General features: G+C 29.8%; 1 protein-coding gene across 1 annotated transcript; it reads right to left on the bottom strand.

Moving 5' to 3' along the window:
• Nucleotides 1-2,872: 2,872 nt before the first annotated feature.
• On the bottom strand, nt 2,873-5,967 carry LOC125861003 (protein LONGIFOLIA 1). The gene is made up of 4 exons (XM_049541083.1): nt 5,692-5,967; nt 5,424-5,545; nt 4,005-5,207; nt 2,873-3,688 (listed from the first exon to the last, which is right to left on the bottom strand). The coding sequence occupies exons 1-4, from the start codon at nt 5,960-5,962 to the stop codon at nt 3,101-3,103; spliced, it is 2,184 nt and encodes a 727-aa protein (XP_049397040.1). The 5' UTR covers nt 5,963-5,967; the 3' UTR covers nt 2,873-3,100.
• Between the last annotated feature and the right edge of the window lie 14,302 nt (nt 5,968-20,269).

The following is a 20,269-nucleotide window of genomic DNA, read 5'->3' as shown; positions in this document are numbered from 1 at the left end:
TTTGAATCTTTCTGGGTACGGAGTCGCCTTAGTTTAGTAACAACGGAACTTTCTGATGCTAATGCAAATTTAATTAGGTTTCAATGTGCATATCGAACATAAGGTGAAAAAGAAAATTTTGAGAACACTCACACACCATCTTAAAAGCAAAAAATAACCGTACACATGATTTCCCTTTTTGTAGTAAAATTTACCAGAAGAAATATATATAAAATAAATAAATAAAAGAGAACGTTCCCTAGAAAAAACTATTCTAAAAAGTTGTCAAAATGAAAGTAAAAGTATATTGTGTTTCGGTGAAGTGAGCAAGAAAGTGTACATGAAATTAAAGTTTATAAAGATTTCAACTTTTTGTAGTTCAAAAGCACATTTTCAATAATAAAATACCGTATTAAAAGAAAATTTTACGTACTACTTTTTTTTAGGGGAAAGCAAACACAAATTGAACTTCAAAGCAGAAACTGTGTTTGTGTTTGAACCTACGATATAAAGTTATGATTTTAAATCAATGTTTAAAAATATAATTTGGAATAATGATTTCAAATCTTAAATTTTCAAAAAAAGAATTATTCGAGATTTCAAAATTTTTTAAATGTAAAACTTGACTCATAGGTTTATATTTTGTAAAGATTCACATACCACATGAAAAAAAATATGTTAAAGAATAACTCGTTACTACTGGTGTTGACTAGTAGATCTTTATAAAGATATATATATATATATATATATATATTTAAAAGTTTGTGAATTACAAAATTTATTTTTTTTAAAAATGGAAATATGTAATTTATCAATATAGTGTCTTAAAATATTTTGATATCTTGTTTATGAATTTGTTTAAACAAAATTTTAATTTCAAAGCAATCTAATTCTAAATCATGATTTTATATCGCAGGTTGGAAGTTGAGGTAAAGCCTAAGTTGTTAAATTCGATTACATCTGTTGTTTTGTAAGTGGATTTTCCCATTTGGAAAGGTTAAAATTGAATATATGTAAATTGGTTAGTATATATCAGATGTATGCACAAGATACAGAACAATTCAGATAATGCATTCTTATAGTACTTCTTTTGATTAGGTTTTTTTTTTGTATACTAATTATATACTAGTACTAATTAATGAATTGAACTTGTACATATTAGTTCTAGTAGCATTATTGTTGTGTTATTATGAGAAACTTTAAGCTCGTCTTTTGATAAAAAAAAAAGTTTAGGAATCATATCGTAATGATTTATGATTTGATACCTCTTTTTGATGCAAAAGTGAGTGGCTTTACCAAAAGTAATGACATAACCTTTTATTCCTTGTCTTGTTATTTTTGTCTTCAAAATTGTCTATTGTACTACACATCCCACCATGCAACTCTCCTAATGAGGCCCCTTTTAATTTGTTAAAACCTCTAGCTACCCATTTTACAGTTTTTTAAAAAAATCTTTTTCACTTGTCATAATTTTTTTTACAGTCAGAATGGTATATATTTTGATTAATATTTTTAAGATATATTTTTTTATNTGCACGGGATATATTATGTTTGATACATTCCACATAGCGGGATACATAGCGTTGTGCACGGGATACATGTGGGATATATAGGTAAAAAAGGGATTTTTGAAATTTTTGAAATAAGTAGGGATAAATGGATATTAAGGTAAGTAAAGGAGTGTAGTTAAGTAATTTATTGTCCTTGTTTTAACCTCTAGCTACCCATTTTACAGTTTTAAAAAAAAATCTTTTTCACTTGTCATAATTTTTTTTACAGTCAGAATGGTATAAATTTTGATTAATATTTTTAAGATATATTTTTTTATTATATTGATATGAGAAAAATTATATGAAATATCTAAATTTTAATTTGAAAATATCGAATTAATCTAATCAAGTTTAGTTTTGAAAGTTTGTTAAATTGACTCTTGAAAAATGAAACGTTACAACTATTTTGGAATGGAGGGAGGGAGTAACTATCAACCTAATATGGTCCCATATAACTTGTAATATTTGAAAGCAACACGGGACTAATTCGTCTATTTTTTTGTGTGTGTGTTTTAAGGGAAGTTTTACCCCTTTTTAATCGAAAAAATACTTCTTTTAAAATATACTTTTCTAAGGGTTTTTGTATTTTTTTTCTTAAACTCAAGAGTCTTAAAGTTTGAGGCGAAAAACGCTTATCATTCAAGAAAACCCCATTTGAAAGATATTTTTTTTTTGTTTTTTTGTTTTTGCCAATAGTTCAATAAGGAATAACAAATTTGCAACTGATAAGATCTGGTGTAACTTGTAAGTCATTGGAATTTGAACAACATGACAGTTGAAACATTTTGAATTTAAACTAGTATTTTTTACTGTCAAATCAATTTTTGAACAATTTTAAAAGGATAACTACTTAGACTGAAGCAAAGCTTCAATATTATACATATATTCAACAGAATCAACAGTTTTAGTCCAATTTTATATTCATATTAAAATATTCACTAAATATATATATTTATATATATATAAAATTATACATATTTTAAAGAACTCATATAACCGTGGGAAGGTCTATTAAAAGGGATAAACTAATTAGTCAATTAGGTAAGAGTTCTTCAAGTCTTAAAAATTGGGTAGAAGTGACAAATAGTATTAATTAGTCCCAAACTTTTAACTTTTACACTTTAGTCCAACAACTGTCGTAGTTATAGGGACAACTTCAATAGTTGTCCAGTTAGTCTTTTTATTAATATTAAAAATAAAAAAGTAGAGCAAAAAGTAATAGAGCCCACTTTTATCCCTTTTTATAATTGAAAACCTATAAGGCACTTTTATCTCATTTTTTTCGATTATGAGGGAATTATTAGGATGTGTTGATGTGACTAACATCCAAAAAAGATTAAAAGAAAGCAATTTAATATGAGTTGTTTATTGAGATATAGTAATAGTAATTACATTAGAAAAAGTAAAAGCAACAACTCCTATTATAGTTTTATCACTACACTTAATTTGCCTTTTTGCAAGTAGAATGAGTCCAACAATGACTAATAATATTGGCCCTTAAAAATGAATGGCATCTCATCACGTGAATTACCCATGTGACCCAAGTCAGACCTTGTTCCTTTATTCAATCATCACACAGTATCATGCACCACTTCTTCCATAATCTCACGTTCAATCTCACACACTATACTTTCCACTTCTTCCTCAAAAAATACACTAGCACCAATTTCCATATCTTTGTCTATCAATGCATCAATATCTTCAAGAACTTGACAATTAGCTGAAGGAAAACTTCGTATTCTCGAGCACAATGTGTCAATCAATTCCTCCCCATCCATCGATCGATGCTTGAAATTGTTATTTTTCATCAAGATATCGACGAGGAGCTCGTCGACGAGATGGAAAATTAACTTTCGATTGCATTTGAGGGTGGTAGAATTGAAAAGTTCTAAGTAGTGAAAAATGGAGGGGTCAAGTGGGTGAGAAGGAGAGTACCATTTGGCTAAGGAGATTGGAGTAGTTTTGTCAAGACCCGTACGTTTTAGTATTCTCTGAATGTACTGATGATGAAAACTGAGCCCATCAATGGAAATGACACCATTACATTTGTCGCGGTTTTCTTGGAGTGTGGTGAGTTTGTAGTAGTACGAATTATGGCTCGAACTACTAGATAACTCTCTGCTGCTCCTTTTCGATGGATAAGTATCTGATTCCTGAGACTGTCGCAGACCAAATTTACTCATCTTTCAAATTCAACAAATACAAATATTTAACTGTCTTCAAAATTTTCAAGTTCCATAAATTGGGCACAAAAGTTCAAACAAAATACAACTCAGTTTTTCAAATTTCAAATCTATTGTCAAACGGGGTTTTTCACATATTTAGATATGAAATTATTATAAGTCACAAATGATTAATAATTCAAATTATTTTGAAAAATCTTGCTATTTTTTTAATGTCTAGTGATAATGCCATGTAAAGTAAAAGTGGAACAGAGAGAATACTTGATATTGAAGTAAAGAATTAATTTGGTACCTGCTTAATGAGTAACTTGGTGGTTGGAGGAGAAGGGTCTTTCCTTAATGGCAAAATAGTTGGAACAGTACTGGTGTTAACAAGTTGATTTGACAATGGAGTTTTCAGCTTGCATTTCTTCTCCGCAAAATTTGCTTTATTTGTTGCTACTGCTGAACGAACAAATAGCTCTTCTTTCTTGCTCCGAATGGCATCGCAAGCTTGCGGTGGCTTCTTTTGAACAAATTTGTCACCTTTTCTTTGTTGCACTTGGTCTTTCGGCAAACTTTGAGGCTTAGGCTTAGTGACAATTTTTGCTGGTAATAATAATGTGGTAGTCTCTGAAAGTGGAGATAATGGTGAAAATTTGGGTGAATGAGAAGCTTGATGTTTAGTACCAGTACTCTTGGGCTCCAAAAATCTGAACCTAGGTGAGCAAGAAGGAGTTGTTTGTTTGCTTGGTCTAAAATCATCGTCATTTCCATTTGATGATTTTTTTGGTTTGAGCAACACAACTTGATCATATTTAGCAGCTAATTGATCATCTTTTCTCCTGATACTAGTACTACCAGTGTTGGTAATGTCATGACCAACTTTTCTGCTGACGCTTTCTTTCACTTGCTTCACAATCTGCCTAGCATAGTACCCTGGACTTCTCGTTTGGTTATCATTTTCTTGTTGATAAAAACTCCTCCTATTGTTCCTCGCCATTTTCCTACCGACACTGGTAGTAGAAGAAGAATCTGAAAATTCAAATGCATCACCCATGTTCTCTTTATTAATTTGAAGAGATAACCTGTGATGCTGGTGGCGTTGATGATGATCTACATCTGACCTTCTGGCTAAAGATATTCTGGGTGTCTCTGGTAGTGACAGAGTACCTGTAGTGATATAATTAGTATCACTACTTTCAAAGCTACTGAATCGTCTTCTGTTTTTACTGCTCAACTGATTATTATTACTATTATTATTGTTAACCAACACATTCTTTGACTGTGACTTTGTATTGCAATTAGTTGAAATTGAAATGCGAGGAGAGTTATTGTTTTCAGGGAGGAGATCAAGGCCCATTAGCCTAGCTACTAGAGTTGGGGTCTTGGTCCCCGCTGGTGAGCTGCTGCTACATTCTGATGATATATCATGATCTGTCCTTGTTCTTGATCCGCCTGATGTTGACACTCGCGGTGATCTCGAATCACAGCTTGTTCTGATTTGAATACCTACCTGAAATATAAAATACACATTTTCAAATAAAATTTGTGTCTAATATTCAACTTTCAAAGAACTTACCCCACCCCAACCCCCCACTCCAAACAAACAAAACAAAACAAAAAAATAGAGTATCTTCTCTCTCTCACTCTACATCATTGGGAAGTGAAAAGCTTATTATAATAATATTTGTAAGAAGATAATGAACGTAACGGTTACAATTAGACTAACCGGGGTATTCAAATTTTGTTCGTCTACTTTCATGGTTGATGAAGACGACAATGAACTTGATACCGATTTCCGTTCTGGAACAGGCTCATCTAATTCCAAGCTGTTTCTTGGTGCTTCAACTCCTGCATTTATCAATAAAAGTTGAAATTAATCAACAAACTAGAGAAAAGAGTTGGGGTGAGTGAACCAACTTTTATCAGAAAACATCATGAATAATATTCCGAGTAAAATTTCTAGATTTGGTACGAGTGATTTTGTTGAGAGTTACCTTTGAAGAGAGAAGGTTCTTTGTGTTGTTGAAAGAAGGAAGGATGATGATGTTGCTTGAGAGAGCGAGATTGTTGGTTCAAAGCTACTTGAAAATGGGGTAAATCGAAAATTTGGAAACACATACAGCCACCAGGAGGAGGTGTAGCTTCTTCATTAATAATATTATTGATGACTTGTTCTCCTTTTGTTTTTCTTCTACTTCCTCTTTGAGTACTGGATTTATTACTAGTACCACTGCCACTGCCCCAGTATAACCACTCTCTGCCCATTTGTGTGAGAGCTGGATGCACACAAGTAACAGAAACAAATAAGAATCATGAAAATGACAAAACTAGTATAGTAATAGTCATTACTGAAGAACAAGAAGCGGAAAATGCGGATCCATGAAAGGGATGATTTGAGTATACCTTTTGATCCTGGTGAAGAAAAATTTGCTTTTTATCTGTATTTCTCTTGTCCTCCCTCTGTCACTCACTCACTCCCAAAGCAAGTAAGAAATAGCAGGAGGAGGAGAAGACCAAAGACCAGAAAACTAACTCTATCTAGTCTTGGGAATAGAAATTTGAAGAGATTGCAATAATAAAGGTTTCTCTTTCTCTCTCTAGTAGTAGTAGTGTTGGGTGAAGAGATCGATATGCGGTATAACAAGGCAATGGCCACTATTCTTCACTTGCGCTTTGTGGGGTTTTAAATACCCGAGGTCATGTGGTTTATTGGGGATCTGCATCTAATCTAATAGTACTCCCTCCACCTTCACTCTTCTTTTTCAAATCATGACGTACTTTATTTATTCCCTCCTCTTCTCCTAACCATGGTTAACACCCTCACTGCTAGGTGACCTCCTATTTTTAAGTTTATTTCTCACAATTGATTTTGCATATTTCTTAATAAATTATAAATAGAAAGATAGTTTTATTTTATCGTCCTTTGAATATTAATAAATATATTGTCTTGAAAAATGTAATAGACAAATGACTATAATTAATAATAAAGGTAAATTAGGAATCAAGTGGAAATTGTTCATTAATTTCGTAAAGTCGACAAGTCTTATTAGATATCCCAAAATAGTATAGTGGACATCTATTGTTGGACGGAGGGTGTACTAAAACAAAGTGAAGGGAGTATATGTATGACTCTTTTCATCTTAATTTGTTTGTCTGATTTTTGACTTGATACAAAGTTGAAAGTAGAAAAAACTTTTGAATGTGATTTTAGACTAAAATTATGTAGAATGTATCAAAATATCTTTTAATCTTGGGATTATAAACATATTATAAAAGTTGAAATTAAAGAATGATAAAAAAAAAAAAAATCTTTCTTTTTAAAACGAAAAGTAAGACAAGCAACTTGAAATTGTTGGAGTAATAATTTTAGAGGAAAAAAAATGTATGATATAAATATAATTTTAAAAACACACTTCCATTGTAACTAATTGGATGAACTAAAAATATATATTCTATTACATCCGGGAAGGAACCGAGAGGAGAAAAGAGATAGGGGATGTCATATGCTACTTGCTTGTTCACTTTTATTTATTTATATTTTGAACTTTCATAAGTTACCTGAGAAATAATGAATGGTATAAATAGTTTATCATAATACTTCTTTCGTTCACTTTTAATTACATTATTTTTAAAGTTAAATTATAAGAACTTTGACAAATATTTTATATTATATTTTTCATCATATTAATATGCAAAAGATTGTAATTTATAGTACTTTTCATAAGTTTTTAATTATTCATTCAAATATTTATAAGTATTTTAAATTTATTATATATACATATTTAATAAATTTATTAACATAAATAAATTATTTTGAACAAAAGCTAAATATGCCCTGCCTACGCTTCAATTGTGAAAGGGATGGATCAGATATGTTTTTTTTTGTGCTATATGAACATGTATTGAGATTTTGATTATTCAAGTTTGCATCGTCTAAAATTTATTTAAAAGGAGACAATGATCACGAATAGGATTTGTTTTCATCCGAAATATTAATACTAAAAAAATACAACAAATTATATTATTCTATCATAATTTTTATTAATTAGTATTTCTTCCGTTTAAAAAAAATGATCTCCTTTCATTTTTAGTCTGTTTAAAAAAGAATGACCTCTTTCCCTTTTTGGAAACATTTTAATTTCAGCTTTCCACATGGCATGTTTATGGTCACAAGATTAAAAGGCAATTTTATACATTTAACACAACTTTAATTTAAGACCACAAAATTTAAAAGTCTTCTTTATTTTCTTAAACTTCGTGTAAAATTAAAGTAGGTCATTCTTGTGAAACGGAAGGAGTAATAGTTATTTAGAATAATTATTGGATAGCTATGTGGGGAAGGGGAATTTTGTCTCTTACGACAACTAGCATGAATATAATTTTTGAGGTTACTTATGTGAGACATACTATTAAAAGTTGCCTATTTTTTCTTTATAAACAAAAGTTACCTATTATAATAATGTAGGTTGTCATTTTTATCTAGTGAGGTAAAAAATCTACACTATCATTGTCAAAATTCAAACTCTATAAATCATTTTCTTTGAATAATAATCCAAATTCCAAACCTTAAATAGACAAAGGATGATACATCGTCTACTTGGGCGTATAGTTTTCGAGTACTCTGCATAATAGTGACGTAGTTTAAAATTGCCAGTATGATAACAAGTATACACTGTTCTTTTCAGAATATTCAACAAAATAAATCTAAGAAATTCTGGCAACTATCTCTTAAATTTAAAATTGAATTTCTACACTTGTCACAAATAATATAAACTTTTATTTTTTACTATATTTATAAATATAAATTCTAGAAAGTTAAATAAAGTGAATAAGAAAAACCTACTTATCTTATCTACACTTGATGATATTTAATGCTACATTATTTTGAAAAAGTTTAATTTCAAGAAATGGGACCAAAAGTACTTATGGGACATGAGATACGGACTACTTATTAAATTTTTCGAATTGAATAAGAGAATTAATAAATAATTAAAATGCTATTCATAATTAACCACGTAATATTTTTCCCCTTCACATGCTATATAATCATTATAATCATTTACTCCAACTTGTAGAGTTTGCAATGAATGCTCTCTGCTAAGCAAATACATGTTGAATAAAATTCATAATAATTGTGTCAAGGAACAAAGAGAAAACATAATTAACGGCGTGCATAACATGTTTGTAATTGTGATCAAGATAAAAGATAATCGCATTGATAGAAAATCCTACGTAACAAAAATATGAATTTCTTTAAAAGTGAATAAGATATTCACACCTGAATCTAAATAACAATTTAGTCATTTTTTGTTAATTTTATTTCAACACGTAAGGCATATATTTTATATAAATATTTATTCATGTGAATACTATTTTATTTTTTACTTATTATTAATGGTAAATTTTATTTGATTTAATCAAAATTATGAGAGGAAGATAAATATTATCGTCACGTTACTCCCACAAAATGTATAGTAAATTATGAATATATAGATTAAACTGACACGTTTGCATGTGAGATTCCCGACAATTACTAACTTTTATAATGACAAAAGTGTCCCTGTCACATTGATGGGCCACGGCCCACAGTTGCTAAGAGTACTGATGTGTGCGGCTTATTCTGGGCCTCTTTGGGCTTCTACCAATAAACTTCCAAAAGGCCCCACTTAGGACCACAGCCACGTGTTTCAACACTTCTTTCATAAATGCGCTCCTCCCAATTATCACCGCCTTGAAATAGAATAGAGGAGTGTTAATAGGCCCGTGCCAATTTATAGGCAGTATAATCTCTTCGTAAAATTAAATATTTTATGTAAATATTTTTTTTATATGAGTATATTTTTAAATTGTTGATTCACATTCTACAAGAAGATTATTTGATATATTTGATTAATATATATCAAATTCTACATTTAAATGATATATATTTAAAATTGAACACTTTTGACATAAGCTATGTCTTTGGTGAAGTGGCAATAGGTATCCAATTGAATGAAAGAATTCAAGGTTTGAACCCCAAATAGCATAATATTTTTTTGTTTTATTTTAATAGCCACACACCATTATTCTTGGACAGCTTTAATAAAATTTCTGGCTCCGTCATTGCCGATAAGATTCTTAGGGATTAATTCACACTAAATACATTTTTTTATTTGGTTTGTGGTACATCTGTGTTTTTAGAATTACTTCTGGATGGAAGTTACTATAAATTCAACAAAATATAATAGGTTTATTTCAAACTCTAGATTCATAGTAAGGAATTCACTTAATTTTTATGAACAAGTTGATCAAAAACTTATGATTCAAATGCCATAAATTTAAAAATTCTTGATAACATTCTAGATCTTCCTTTAAACCGTACCATCAAGAAGAAAGATTAAGATAATTTCTATCATTAGGCTTTGAATTTGAGATTAAGATCTAGCTTCTTTTTTCAGTAAAGTTGAACTCGTCGGATCTGTTGTCGGTGACGTGAGTGATCCTTCATCATGCCCTTCTTATTGCTATTAAATTGGAATATAGGATACGCACAAAGAAAAGCTTCATTCGTTGGTTATGAAAACGTTCCCCTCAAGATGTTCACTATTTTATTATCCGGCAAGTTAAGTCATGTTTATTTGACTATAGTTTTTAAGTAATTATCAAAAGATTTCAAATATGGAAGTTGAAATTTTCTATACTTTTTAGATGGTTTTTGAAACATATCAATTTTATTTTTAGAATTATAAAATTGATTNTATATATATATATATATATATATATATATATATATATATTTTGAAAAATATAAAGGTCGATGATTAAGATAGACAATTAATAGTTAGGTAGTCAAGTGATTTCTTCCTTCAACATAGGAGAGCATGGTTCTAGCTTATTAGAGCACTATGCTCTCTCGTTTATTTATCAGTATTATTATTGTTATTCTATATTTATTCTTTAATTGTATTACCATTAATGTTGTTACTTTTACTTGGATTATTTTTGTTGCGATCAATATATTTTTTTTCCTACAGTATTTTCGTCATAGCTTTTACTTTTGTATTTGTCTAACCTATTATTGAAATATTTTTCCTAAATTGAGGGTGTATACCGGATACACCTCATACTATCTAGAGTACCTCACTTATAAGATCGCACTGGTACATTTGTTGTATATTCTCTTTGAAGGGACAACTCAAACTATATAAGCATTTTTTAAATTGTTGATTCACATTCTACAAGAAGATTATTTGATATATTTGATTAATTGTCAAGTTATTTACCTATAGATAGGGGCGTCAGAAAATTACGTTGTATATATATATATGTCAAATTCTACATTTAAAGGATAATATTTGTAGTTGAACACTAATTTTGACATAACCTATGCCTTTGACGAAGTGGTAATAGGTATCCAATTGAATGAAAGAATTCTAGGTTTGAACCTCAAATAGCACAATATTTTTTTGTTTTAATTTAACAAACACACATCATTATTCTTGGATACCCTTGATAAAGTTTCTGACTCCGCCACTGCCTATAGGATTCTTAAGAATTGATTCACACTAAATACATTTTTTTTTAGTTTGTGGTAAATTGATGTTTTCAGAATTGCCTCTGGATGGAAGTTACTATGAATCAACAAAATATAATAGTTTTATTTCAAAACTCTATATTCATATAAGGAATTCACCTAATTTTTATAAACAAGTTGATCAATAACTTGTGATTCAAACGCCATAAATTTAAAATTCTTGATAATATTCTAGATCTTCCTTTAAATCGTACCATCAAGAAGAAAGATTAAGAGAATTTTTATCTTTAGGCTTTGAATCTAAGGTTAAGATCTAGCCTCTCTTTTCAGTGAAGTTGAGCTCATTGGATCTATTGTCCGTGACGTGAATGATCCTTAATCATGCCCTTCTTATTGCTATTAAATTGGAATATAGGATACGCACAAAGAAAAGCTCGTTTCCCCTCAAGATGTTCACTATTTTATTATCTGGTGAGTTAAGTCATGTTTATTTGACTATAATTTTTAAGTAATTATCAAAAGATTAAAATATGGAAGTTGAGATTTTCTATACTTTTTAGATGGTTTCTGAAACATATGAATTTATTTTTAAAATTATAAAACTGATTTCAAAATTTAATACTATAAATTCGATACATGGTTCTCATATTTTAACGACAAATTACTATATAGTATATGCCCCACTTCTAATGAAACGCAAGTGCGTAGTACAAATACCACTACTAGCCCACTCTCCATTGTATCCTCCTTTTGGACAGCAACTTAACGATGTGTACCAAATTCATCACAGAAGAACAATATTGATTCGAAATGTTTTTTATCATTTTTTTTTATGACAAATCTGGAATAAGTAGTTTTTGGTGTAAAATTTTACTGGTACCTATTTATAATCCTTTCAGGAATAATTAGCTCTGCTGCTTCAACACGTGCCATACGATGTTCTTGTACTATTGGATAAGAGTATAAGGTGTCCACAATTATCTCTTAGATATACATTATTTTTTGAAAAATATAGAGGTCGATGATTAAGATAGACACTTAATAATTAGGTAGTCAAGTGATTTCTTCCTTCAATATAGGAGAGCATGGTTCTAGCTTATTAGAGCACTAAGTTTTCTCGTCTATTTATTAGTATTATTATTGTTATATTATATGTATTCTATAATCATATTACCATTAATGTTGTTACTCTTACTTGGATTTTTTTTGTTGTGATCAATACTTTTTTTTTCTATCGTATTTTCACCATAGCTTTTATTTTTATATTTGTCTAACCTATTCTTAAAATATTTTTCCTGAACTGAGGGTCTTTCGATCGTAACCAACCTCTCTACGTACACATCATACTATCTAAAGTACCTCAGTTATAAGATCGCACTGGGTACATCTGTTGTATATTGTCTTTGAAGGGACAACTCAAACTATATAAGCATTTTTTTTCTTTCAACTTTTTTTCTTAAAGAAAGATTAACAAACTTGATCAATTATGCCGCGAGAACAAAATAAATGAATTTAGTTTTTTCTTAATTAATTATGATTACGATAAAGCGAAAGAGAAAACAAACTTTTACATTGAATAATAATCATATTTTAGAAGTAAGTGTCAAAACACATAATTTAATAATTTGTGCTTCTTTTGTAGTACTTGATACAAAAACTTTATAATAAAAGCCTAATCTAGGTTGGAACAAGCTACCAAAAATCCTAAGATAAGCGCCCAATTCAAATAGAAACAGACACAAAGCTCCAAAATTTCATACTATAATCCGTTGAATCTGGAAAAACTTTGAAATTATTTGACTTAAAAATAGTAGTATATATATAAAATAATGAATTTGGAACCTTAGGATATTTTTTGTTCATATATATATATATATATATGTGATATTAATCATAGATTTGACATAACATACAAATTACAAAATTCTACCGACATAGGAGGATGAGACTTGACGTCTTTACTATTTGATCTTCTTGTCTGGCTATCTCTGGACCATCTTCTTTGTCCATTTCAATCACTGCACAAATAAATTAATAAATAAATAAATAAATATCAACTACAAACTTGAAATTTCATAGCTAATTCAATAGTTTATAGGTAATAAGTTTTTTTATATATTGCTGAATAGAATTAGCGACAATTTTTATTGTTTAACTATAAAATTTAATTTATCGATCACCAAGGTTCAGTGAACCTTTCTCGAGCTGCAATGTTAAATTATACAACATTCATGAAGGGGTTAGTGTGAATAATGTTGGGTATTTTCCCTAAAAAATTTTTTTTATCATAATTGGATTTTTCTTTTTCTAAAAAAAAATACAAACTTTCATATTTAGCTTATCTTTTTTCTTGTAGAAAAATGTTTACGAGGTAATTCTAGGGGTTTTAGGGTTTTATATAGGGGAGGAATTTGTGTGGACCTTTTTTATTCCAGGTGAATTGTGTGAGGATTTCTCTCGATATTATGTACTCTCTTTTATACTATAATGTATTGCTCATCAATTATCTCCTTTTGCAGATGTAGGTCGATTGACCCAACTACGTTTTTATATCTCTTTTGACATTCTTTTAATTATTTATGATTTTTCGAAACTTGCGTTGCTAACTTATAGATGCCACCTGATTTTTCGCTCATAACAAATATCAATCAACTCTGGTCCAAACGCCTAGTTTGATAGAATTCTACGATGAAGAACTATAAGNTATAGGGGAGGAATTTGTGTGGACCTTTTTTATTCCAGGTGAATTGTGTGAGGATTTCTCTCGATATTATGTACTCTCTTTTATATAATGTATTGCTCATCAATTATCTTCTTTTGCGGATGTAGGTCGATTAACCCAACTACGTTTTTATATCTCTTTTGACATTCTTTTAATTATTTATGATTTTTTGAAACTTGCGTTGCTAACTTATAGATGCCACCTGATTTTTCGCTCCTAACAAACATCTATCAACTCTGGTCCAAACGCCTAGTTTGATAGAGTTCTACGATGAAGAAATATAAGGCCTATGTGATTAATAAAGTAATACTCCATTAGTCCCTTTTCAAATCACAAAATTGTTAGTTGTACAACTCCTTCTATAAACAAATGATTCATCGGTTAGAGTAAAACTTTTCTTACGTTACATTCACGTTTCCATTTTTTGAAAATTATTAAGTAAAATATTATTTAAAATAAAAATCAAACGTTTTATGAGTAAAATGTACACTGTGGGATGTTTGTTTTGTTGGAATATGTGAAGCTAATCATAATTCAATATGAAACTTTAAGGTGAAGCTTGTACGTGAATCTTTCCAAACTGTACAGCTAAACAGTAGCTTATTAAAAAAAATTAACGTGTCTAAACATTAGGGTACATTTCAAAAGAGAATCTATGTATATTCAATTACTTTCATCGTTTTAAAATATGTGGGGTTTTAGCCTTTTTTTAAAATAAAATAAAATAATAAGTGATACTTCAAATTATTAAGAATGCATTAATAATGCTTTTTGCAAATTTATTCTTATTTAAATTAACAAATTACATAACCAAAAAACTATTTATAAGAAATTATATTTTTTAAAGGTATTTATACATCTTACTTTCTAGGAATGAATAATTTCATAAGGAATATGCTTAAGCTAAAATTATCACTTATTTTGAAAGAGGAGAAATATACTATTTCAATATGATTTTAATTAAGTTATGGAGTAATGATGAGTGTCATTTATTTATTTATTGGAATTCTCGAAGAAATTTGAAGTCGCTACTCTTTATGAGCAAATGAGATACACTCTCTCATGTGTAAAAGCTCACAAATTATACATGACATATTAATTTACAAATTTAGTACGACAAGTTCAATTAAAAAGATGTTGACATGAAAAATTAATCTCTAAACTTCCTTACGGAATATCGTCTGTTACAATAACTCAACCACCCATCAAGGTAATGAGTATAATTTTACACTATCAATTTATTGGAAATAGTTATGGAGCCGCTCATTAGTTTATCCTTCCCCAAATCCTAAATATAACATATAATTAATATACTATTACGAGTGTAAATATGTATTTTCACTATATGATATGGCCATTAGGATTTATAAAGAGAATATATTATATATTTTTCAGAATATATTTTAGGCTGTGGACAGTGAAAATTTCTTGCTTCATGAGAAATCCGACAATTACATGAGTGATTATTGCAAAATCCGCATATGAAAAAAACGATAAAGTTTCGTAACTAAATATTTATTACCCATTAAATACTACAAATTGTTTAATTAAAAGTGGCGTATCACTTGCTTTATTTTTCAAGCTAATAATAATAATAATAAGATATTTCAGTAATCAACCTTTTTTAATATTATTTTTTAAAGCCTATTTATCAAGTAGGAAATATCTTGTTTCCTTCCCCTATTAATTAATCTAAAAAAATTAAGAAAAAAACAAAAAATAGAAACGTTGCAAGATCCATCTTTATTTGCATTTTGAAATTTGAGAGTTGATGCCCAAAAGGGTCAGACTAATTTGAAAAATTAAAGAGAGTATATTGGATAGAACTAGTAGAGGGAAATAAATAATAATGATAATAATAGTACAGAAACAAATATCAACGTGAATTGTGATGAAATGATTGAGATCTCTTTATCATCAATCAGAGATGGCTTGTTTGAGCTTAAATATGAAGAAAAATAAATATATATTGAAAGCGTCACCCTTAAAAACGAGTCATATAATATTCAAACTGAATTAATCAGACTCCAATACTAATGCTTAACACCATTTGAAAAACTTTAAAAAACAAATTAAAAATAAGAGAAACAAAGAGAGACATGTCTGACATATTATAAGAGAATAAATTATATATAGAGGGAAGTGTGTTGGAGGAGCGTCCGCTACAAAGGGGTGTCATAGGGAGGGGTAAACAACCTTGTCGTCACTTGAATCATTGCTTTCTTAATGTCAGCATATAATTCAAAAGGTTGCCCACATTTTAATTATCAACCTTACACCTATGGACCCTATTTTCACCGTCCTGAAAGATTTGAATTTGGACCTTAAAAATAATAATCATAAAAACGTATAATAACATAAATTTCATAATATTAAGAGTTACTTGTACTTTATTTTCCTACTATTTTTCAAATTACAAGAATTTTTTAAACTTTATGGATTCTAGATATATTATTGGACTTCCAGATATATAGTGAAGAGATGTATTCAAGAGGGGATGTATCCAAGAGTGAGACAGGACATCTGGATACATAGGAGAAAGATGTATCAGAGAGGAAAGAGATGTATGAGAGAGAGAAAGGATGTATCCGAGAGGGAGATAGAGATAAGTATCAACAAGAGGGGATTTTTGATTTTTTTTTAATAATAGGAAATTTTAGAGATTATGATAATATAAGATGTGTATTTAGGTAATTTTTCCAAAAATATTAAAAGGGGCTTTTCTTTTGATGAACTTTACGTGACGCGGTCTGAATAAATCGAACTCCAATAATGTGAACGTTGGTGATATTAATAGATGGATGATTTGCGCTCTTCGTAGATTAGCCATTCTCTTTTAGAACTTTTCCCCATTTAAGCCAAACTTGATTAAACAATTGTTCCTTTCTTTAAAATTCAAATTCATTTATTATAATTTTAAAGTTGTTTATCAAACATTTAATGATTCCATTTTATTAATCAACTTTAATGAATAAAATCCTATTGAAATTCAATGCATTAAAACCTAGATTGTTTTAGAGTTGTTAGGCCTAGCTATAAATGACTTTAATAGAAGTCACCTAAACCATTGACTTCCAAAATGTTGAGTCACTTTTAAGTGTTAATTTCAGTGACTGAATGGTTGGTGATTTTAAGCTTTACTTATCATAATTTTCTTTTAAAAGTCAATGTAAATTTTGATTAACGTTTTAATTTTTTTTTATTATATCGATATGAAAAAATTAGCAGTTTATACTATTTTTTGGATATTTAAATTTTTATTTTAAAATATTGAATAAATGTAATCTAATTTAGTTTTGAATGTTAGTCACATTGGCTCTTGATAAGTGCAACATAACAAACGGAAGGAGTACTACTTAATAAATTTAAATGAAAACTATAAAAATAACAAGATGAATAAGCCATTTTTTAGTAAGTGTTATTTCCAATAGAATTGTTCCAAAAATACCTACAATATTAATTAAATAACTAATTCATTGAACAAAGTCTTCTCAATTTATCAACGCTTGACCTTTTGAACGACAAGAATTTTATATGTTGGTCTCCAAAACTTCTGATTTTCTTTGAAGGGAAAAAGGACGAATTTACCCCCGAACTTTGATAAATGGTACATCTATGCCCNTCACCTAAACCATTGACTTCCAAAATGTTGAGTCACTTTTAAGTGTTAATTTCAGTGACTGAATGGTTGGTGATTTTAAGCTTTACTTATCATAATTTTCTTTTAAAAGTCAAATGATGTACATTTTGATTAACGTTTTAATATAAATTTTTTATTATATCAATATGAAAAAATTAGCAGTTTATACTTTTTTTTGAATATTTAAACTTTATTTTAAAATATTGAATAAACGTAATCTAATTTAGTTTTGAAAGTTCGTCAAATTGGTTCTCGATAAGTGCAACATAACAAACGGAAGGAGTACTACTTAATAAATTTAAATGAAAACTATAAAAATAACAAGATCAATAAGCCATTTTTTAGTAAGTGTTATTTCCAATAGAATTGTTCCAAAAATACCTACAATATTAATTAAATAACTATTTCATTGAACAAAGACTTCTCAATTTATCAACGCTTGACCTTGTAAACGACAATAATTTTATATGTTGGTCTCCAAAACTTCTGATTTTCTTTGAATAATTATCAAATTACTTTCAAATTGTTAAAAAATAACATAAAATACTACAACATTGATTCTACACAAAATGAAAACAATATCAAATTTTGTAAACAAACAAAAAAAAAAACGGTGTCATGGCAAGCGAAATTGAGATGCAAGCCACATTGTTGTGGTGGGTATTGTCAAGTTATTGAAGAACTATGAATTGATGCTTTCATGATGAAGAGAGAAATTGAAGAAAGAAAGAATGATTTTCATTGATAATGAATCTGGGTACACATTATTGTATATATACATCCACATGTGATAACTGTAACTAGCTTTTGACAAATCTAACTAATTATCTAACACCTTGATTCTAACGAACTTATCAACTAACTTATCAACTAACTAACATTGAATGCTAGTGCACGTCAACACATTTTCTGAGCTCCTTCACACTTCCCCTCAAGTTAGGAGCTATGAAGATATTCTTCATTCCTAACTTGGACATTAAATGTGTATGCAATGCACTACCAAGTCCTTTAGTAAACAAATCAGCAGATTGTTCTGTGGTAGGCAAATATGCAGTGACAATTAGGCCTTCTTGTATCTTTTCCCTAGTAAAATGACAATCTATGTCTGTATGTTTGGTCCTTTCATGAAAGACAGGGTTAACAGCTATTTGTAGAGCTGATTTGTTGTCAGAAAACAATGAAACATGAACCTTAATGTCTACACCTAGTTCCTTAAACAACCCTGTCATCCATATCACTTCAGAGACTGCTGTAGCCGTTGCTCTGTACTCTGTCTCTGCTGAGCTCCTTGACACTGTGGCTTGTTTTTTTGATTTCCAAGAAATGGGTGAATTTCCATGATGCACCAAATAACCAGTAATTGACCTTCTACTATTGATGCATGCACCCCAATTTGCATCACAGTATACCTTCAGAAAGATTATCACCATCAGTAGACATTAATATTCCCAGACCTGGTGCATGCTTCACATATTTAACCAATCTCATGGCTGCATCCATATGAGATTTCTTTGGGGAATGCATAAACTGGCTTAGACTTCGCACAACAAATGCAATGTCTGGCCTTGTTGTGGTGAGATAGAGCAGTCATCATATAAGTTTTTGATAGTTGGCAGGATCCTTCAGTGATGTGTCCTCAGAATTTGGAGTTATGTACTGATCGAATTCTACAGTAGTGAGCTTCTGATTTTGATCCATAGGAGTAGTAACAGGCTTAACATCTGCAAGACCTATGTCTGCCACTAGTTCCAATACGTACTTCCTTTGATGCATCAATATCCCATCATTATTTCTGGCAAACTCAATGCCCAAAAATTATCTAAGTTCTCCCAGGTCTTTGATTTTAAAAGTTGTATGCAATATATCCTTGGTATGTTATATCATTAAGGGGTCATTCCCTGTGAGTAACAAATCATCCAAATACACCAACTATAGCAATTCTGTCACCTTCCTTCTTTGTAAACAAGAAATAATCTCTAGTACTCTGATAGAACCCGAAGGAAGTCAAAGATGTGGTAAGTTTAATATTCCACTGCCTAGATGTTTGCTTTAAACCATACAAGGACTTCAGGAGTCTAGACACTTGACCAACACTTCTTTCTTTATTAGAAAAACCTTCTGGGATAGTCATATACACTTCCTCATAGAGATAACCTTGTAAGAAAGCATTGTACACATCCATTTGGTACAACCTCCAACCTTTGGATGCTGCCACTGAGATAACAGCCCTGACAATAGTCATTTTAACTACTGGAGAGAAAGTTTCCTGATAATCTAACCCCTCCTTCTGACTGTACCTTTTTGCTACCAATCTAGTCTTCAATCTTTCCACTTCACCATTAGATTTGAATTTTAACTTGTATACCCACTTACATCTTATAGCTTTCTTCCTTTTAGGAAGTGTGACAAGTTTCCAAATGTTGTTATCCTCCAAGGCCTGTATTTCATCCTTCATAGCAAGAATCCATCTCTTATCTGTAGTAGCTTGTGAATAACTAGCAGGCTCAATTTCTTCAGAGCATTTGGATAAGAAAACTCTGGTACTTTGTGGAGAGGTTAGTGTATGTAATGTTGTCAACAATAGAATAGACATTTACTAAAACCTGTTTTTAGCACATAGTCTTTGTGCCATATAGGGGGCTTAGAACTTCTCACTGATTTCCTGATTGCATCATGTACAACCTCTGTGACTGCATC

The sequence above is a fragment of the Solanum stenotomum genome, chromosome 3, assembly GCF_019186545.1.
Source record: "Solanum stenotomum isolate F172 chromosome 3, ASM1918654v1, whole genome shotgun sequence".
Lineage (NCBI taxonomy): Eukaryota > Viridiplantae > Streptophyta > Magnoliopsida > Solanales > Solanaceae > Solanum > Solanum stenotomum.
Note: the sequence above shows the minus strand (reverse complement) of the source record. Positions and strands in the feature narration are given on the sequence as shown.